We start from the raw sequence: 6000 nt of genomic DNA, 5'->3' as shown, positions 1-6000 counted from the left end.
GTCTCTTCAGAAAGACTATAGATGTCTTGAAACAAAAATCTTAACCTTTTTGTCACACTAAAGTGCAGTGGAGAGCCTGTCACATTGTAGATGCACTGTATATGCTTAATGGATGATTAGTTGGTGAGAAAAAGAATTCCACTAAACTTTATCCTCTCCCCTTCTTCTGGCAAAAGAACATAGGAGTGCCCTTAGCTGTCTACCTCGCCTTCTGAGATAAAGGGGACAAGAAGAAAGTTGTCTTATAAGAGAACTTGTCTTGCCAAAGAGATGGAGGTTCTCAGAAAGCGAGGTGACAAGCCCTGTTGCTGCTCGGCAATGCCCTGAAGGGGCCCCGCCCCCAGCCCATATAAAGCCAGGGGTGCGGTGGGGCAGCAGCTGGCGCTCAGCCTCCAGAGCACGGGACTGGCATTGGCACTGGCACACGCGCGCGCTATGGCAAGTGAAGTGCAAGTCCTGCTCTCCCCACTGAAAGGGGGGCATCCTCCTGCAGGTAGGCTACCCACCTGCCCTCCCTCCCGCGGATGGCGCTGGCCTCAGGGCAGTCGCTGCTTCTCTTTCCACCAATGCCTTCAACAGAGGCACCCCAACAGAGTGGAGGTTCTCAACACCCCACTGTTACTTTAACTTCACGCAACCTGCTTTCCCCCTATGTCTTTCAACCTTCTGGGCTTGTATATAAATTACCTGGGGGTTTGTCAAGCCCCAGTTGAATTAAAACCTAATGATATAGGAAGGTGTAAGGGACTCAGTGCTCCTGAAAAGGGACCTTCCCTCTCTGGCTGGAGGTTGGCAGTGACACATCCACAGGAAGGTGATTGACTGCCATGGCAACCTTCCTCCAGAGAAGTTCCAACCCTAAGACCCAGTCACCCCAAGATGCCTGTGCATCATTAGACTTTGTACCCAGACAAACCGGCTTCCATAGAGAGGACAGCAACTTTAGTTTTCTGTCTCTCTCCTCAGGCTTTGGGTTGCCTTGTTATCAAGGAAAGGAGCACTTTTTAACAAGGACCCAAGCACTGGAGGGGGCTGACTAGAAAAGGTAGCAATCAAAGTGTTTTGCAAAGTAGCCACAGTTTTCTCTCACTCTTTTTTTTAAACTTGTGCTCTCTGAAATATGGAAATTAGTTTTATTGTACTTAACCATATGTTCACATAGATTGGCTAAGGCGTGCAGGACTATATTTAGCCAGTTTTATGTTCTTTCAACTGCCTTCCTTCTTGTTCCCTTAAGAAAGATCTCAAAATCTTGACCACTTTGTTCTTGCCTTTCTCCATTCACAAAACTTATTTATTGGTGTAATTCTTTGGTGCTTCTAAGCCAAGGTGATTTTAGCATCTTTGCTGCAAAGGGTGGGGACAGGCATAAGCTTCAGAAAGCTTCAGACACTGACACAGAGGTTTGAAGGCTTTCGGGTGGGCGGCCCGCCTGTAAAGAGTCAGAATTTTACTGCTAAATCTGAGCTTCAAGTTCTAGGCACAGTGCCCTGGTTTCCTGTAGGAGACTCCTGACGTTTTATACTTGTAATTGGATTTAGCAATATTTAACATTATCTGTATTTAAAGTTGATGATGCTACCTAATGGTCAGGAACTATACATACAAATTATTAGAGAAGTTCATTACAAAAAAGCAAAAGAAAAAACACATTCTCTTCCCACCACTTCCACCCCAAACCTTCATAAAACGGATAAGCTAAAACCTGATTTCCTAAATTACATTTATGCACAAAGAACACAGAGATAAACTTAACCAAATGAAAGTTTCAATGAAACCACCAGGAACTTTCTGTCCCTCCACTAATGACTGCTAATTACTCTGTGTACATAGCACACCATGACTCCATCAAGCATGTCACAATGCCTCTAGCATGACAATTAATTATTATGAACTGTGACACTACAGATAAGAGGTTTGGGATAATTAGAATGGAGATGAAGGCAGACTTTTGCCTCCCTGCTGAGAGCAAGGGAACAAAGAAACCTCATCCTTCAGCTTGTCTTGCTACATATTTTAAGCATGAATCAGTTTGCTATGGTACAAAATTGTATTTATGGCACAAAAATAATTCATTGCTAAAACTCCACTAAAACATAACCTGATTTTTATAAGCAATTTAGAGATCCCTGAGCGCGAGAACCAGATGTGATACGGTCGGGAGGGTCTGACACGGCCTTTGGAATCAGGCAGGCCCTAGGCTTAAACTCCGCTTTCATTCCACATCTCTGGCCTCAGTTTCCCCATCTTTAAAGCAGGGGCTAATGAGGGTGCCTGGGTGGCTCAGCCAGTTAAGTGCCCTGCTCTTGCTTTTGGCTCAGGTTAGGATCCGCGATGTGGGATCGAGCCCTGAGTCGGGCCCCACTCTGAGCATTGGGGTCTGCTTGGGATTCGCTCTCTCCCTCTCTCTTTGCCCCTCTCCTGCTTACACATTCTCTCTCTCTCTCAAAATAGATAAACTTGGAAAAAAAAAAAGTTGAGATAGTATTGTTTTAAAAAACTGAAACCTCTGCGAAGTCAGCCAGCTGTACTCTTTTCCACCTACATGGGCAGTGCTGAGCCGCTTTTCGTCCACGTAGAGGAATACAGTATATTGCATCTCTGTCAGCCCTGGTTGTACATTTGTGCTGTGAAACAAGCCTCCATTAAACATGATGTGGCCGAGGCGCTAGTCAGCTCAGCTTTGAATTTGCTGCTTTTTTCATTTGCCTCGCTCTCAGTGTTAGAAGAACCTCATTACACAAACAGCCAAAAATGTGTGAGTGGAAAGTAAGATGAGGAAGCCAAGTCACTAGAAAGAGCAGGAATTCCTGAGTTTTTCTGTATCTCTCGCATTTCATAATTTGGTTTAAGTCAAATGAATCAGAGCCATCAGAGAGGTCACCTTGGAACCCCCAGAAAGAATCAGTTTTCTGGCTCATTAAAGAGAGAAGGAAGTTTGGGGACATACCCAAGTGTGAATCGCATGCAGAAAATGAGGGGGAGGCTCTAGCTACATGAGGACAGATATCATTTAAAACAAAACAGACACCAAAGGCTTAATTCTCAGCTCCAGTCTGTTTGAGTCACCATATGGGGGTTGGTCTGTGAGGCTCGAGGAGAGGCTGTGAACCCCCCCTACCCCAAACATAATCGGGTCAGGGGTGGGATGACCACAGGACCAGCAGCTCTCTTAGACGTGCCCACAGCCCTGCAGACCAACAACATGCCATCATCTTGGTTTCACCAAGGAGCCGACCGAAAGTCAGCAAGGCTGAGGGACTTGCCCCAAAGCCACAGATAATGGGCAGTGGAGCTGTGATTTGGAAAGAAAGGGGGCCTCATGCAAAAGCTCTCCTGCCCTAAAGTTCTCTCTTGTTACTTCACCGCCTTCTCCTGACTTTCCTTCTGGGTCTTGATTGGCATCTTAAAATGGGCTGAAACATGGAGCACTTGGGTGGCTTAGTCAGTTAAGCGTCCGACTTCAGTTCAGGTCATGATCTCATGATCTATGTGTTTGAGCCCAGTGTGGGGCCCTGTGCTGACGGCTCAGAGCCTAGAGTCTGCTTCAGATTCTCTGTCTCCCTTTCTCTCTGACCCTCCCCTCTTCACGCTGTCTCTCTCTGTTTCTGAAAAATGAATAAACAAAAAAAATGTTTTAATGGACTGAAACATTGACTGTAAATGCAAAGTGAATGTTTTGCAAACATCTAACCTTTAGTTAAAATCTTCAAATATAAGTGCTAAGTCAAAGGCTGAGTGTGCACAAACCTTTGTGTTACTCAGCTTTTCCCCAACCATTTTCCACTGATTAGTGAAGGAAAAAAGCTTATTTTGCTGGCAAATGTGTCTTTCTTTACCTTGACTATCCTCTACCAAAAACTGTTGTCTGGAAAATCTTAACTGAGAAGTTATTATATAGTATAATACTTACTCAGAGATAGGAGAGCAAAGGTTCATTTTCCCCACATAAACTTACATTTTCTAATGAAACTATCCAAAAGGGCATCTCTCTCTCTCACATGTTTTTAAATCTTTAGTTCAATAAACTATTTTAAAAAACATAAAAGAAACAAGTCAGTCAGAAAAAAAAATAAATCTCTAGTTAATTTTGCTTATTTAAAGGACCTAAACACTTATCTTATGTATTTGTACTGAAAGACGTGTTAAAATGTTTAATCAGTTTAATCATATTTTACCTTGCCCAATTACATTGGTCCTTCTACAGAAATCCAAAAGGCAAACATGGAATTGTGTAAATTATTACAACTTTAAGTAAACTAATTTAGATACAGTGAAACTTTGAAGCATTCTCATGAGTCAGACCTATCTGGTATATTGAAAATGGGCAAGTACCTGATCATGTTGGGTTGTAAATACTTATTTACAATGGTTTATCTATAGGCTGGGAGACTGGTATGGCCAGCGTTCCCAGCAGAGCTTTGAAGATGACCCTCCCACAAACTGGTTCCGTCTGGTTCAGTCACCCCAAGCAGTGAGAGCCTTAATCTATATCTTAGAGTACAGTATGAGGATATTGCCTTCTGTGCCTTTCTGCTGCACATGGCTGACCAGGTAAATTATCTACCAGAACAACTTTGGTGTAAGAACTGTGCTCTGGAAATCCAAGCTGTCTGTGGTTTACTTATGCTTCCTAAATTACTGAGTTAGAGCATACAGCCCCATCACAGAGAGGATTCAAAGATTCCTGGATGAAAGTAGGAACCTGGGAGGATTTTGAATTTCCCTTCAAATGTCTTTGTTTTATTGTTCTTAAGAACATTCTTAAAAATGCATCCTTAAATTTTTTTTGACATTCTGTTAAGTGCCTTATATTCTTTCAAAGGGAGGAAAACAATTTTATTTTGAAGTAAAGACTTTATAATAAAGATCATCTCGTTCAACTTCCAGCAAATTCTCCAAAATCCTCCTAAGATGTTCATAGCAAGTGGACTTTTTTTCTTTTACACACTGAGAGCCAAGGGACTTACGCTTCTCCTAGACAACCTACTTCACTTTGAATGACATATACTAGCCAAGCTAGTAACCAGGCTCTGCCTTTCAGGAATTATCATCCTTTGGTCTTCATTCTCTCCTCTGGAACAATATGAAATAAATATGAGCAATAACAATTGTCAAGTGCCCACCATGAACCAGGTGCTTATATCACCTCTATTCTCTAGAGCAACCTGAACAATTGGTATTATTGAAGGTTGCAGAAACTGAGTTTTAGAGGAGCTTAAGTATCTCACTCAAGTTTCTAGAGCTCAAGAGGAGTAGAGCTATCTGATCGTACATAAATTTCCTACCAAGAAACCATTTCTCCTCCACATGACCATTCCTCAGATCTTTGAAGATGGCACCTAAGTTCCCTTGAGTCTATCTTATTCAGAAGAGACTTTTCCAGACTCTCTAGTTCCTCCTGTGACATGATTCCCTTTTCCACTCTGGCCGCTCTCCTCTGGACTTCTCTAGATTGTCCAGGTCCTTGCAGATGAGTGGCACAGAACTCAACATTCCAAAAGGCTTCTCATTTTTAACTATTGCTTATTTTAATTATTAACAAGTTTTCTTCTATAGGTGGTAATAATAACCTGGTGGAAGAAAATATGTAGAAATGATAGCATCAGGGAAAACACAAGGGATATTAATCAGAAAGTAATTACAGCCCTCCATATTTCAAAAGCACATGTCACAAGGAGAATGAAAAATACAGATGAGAGGGGATACTGAAGGCCCAGGCTCTAGACCTTCTGTTTGACTCCCGTCAGTACAAGAGGCAGCAGCGCTATGAATGCCTTCACCCCTCAGACAGAGGCGCACTCTCCTCAGTCTTCCCAGAAAAGCCATCCCTTCGTTTACTTCACATCTACATTCCATTGCTGTTCAGAAGATATTTTCACATCATTTGATTTCTGTTGTGATTACTTTCTCACATTATAAGCCTTTTTCTCACATAATGTTTGTGTATGTATATGCGTGTATGTGTCTTGGTGTATGAATTTAAAGCAGACCATGTGT

At 42.5% G+C, this 6000-nt stretch overlaps 1 protein-coding gene across 3 annotated transcripts in view; it reads left to right on the top strand.

Annotated features, from left to right (window-relative positions):
- The first annotated feature begins 364 nt into the window (after positions 1-364).
- DAPL1 (death associated protein like 1) overlaps positions 365-6000 on the top strand; it is a 29342-nt gene continuing 23706 nt past the window's right edge. For 2 of the 3 annotated variants that reach the window (XR_003906661.1, XM_029934533.1), the window contains exon 1: positions 366-493. Coding sequence is in view for 2 of the 3 variants with exons in the window: in XM_029934533.1 (XP_029790393.1) it covers positions 436-493 (58 nt within the window). In the remaining variant the exon portion in view is untranslated. Of the gene's footprint in view, positions 494-6000 lie in introns of all 3 variants that reach the window. The other variant, XM_029934534.1, reaches the window with a different exon arrangement.

This window comes from Suricata suricatta, chromosome 3 (assembly GCF_006229205.1).
Source record: "Suricata suricatta isolate VVHF042 chromosome 3, meerkat_22Aug2017_6uvM2_HiC, whole genome shotgun sequence".
Classification (NCBI taxonomy): Eukaryota; Metazoa; Chordata; class Mammalia; order Carnivora; family Herpestidae; genus Suricata; species Suricata suricatta.
This window is presented reverse-complemented; position numbering and strand designations above follow the sequence as displayed.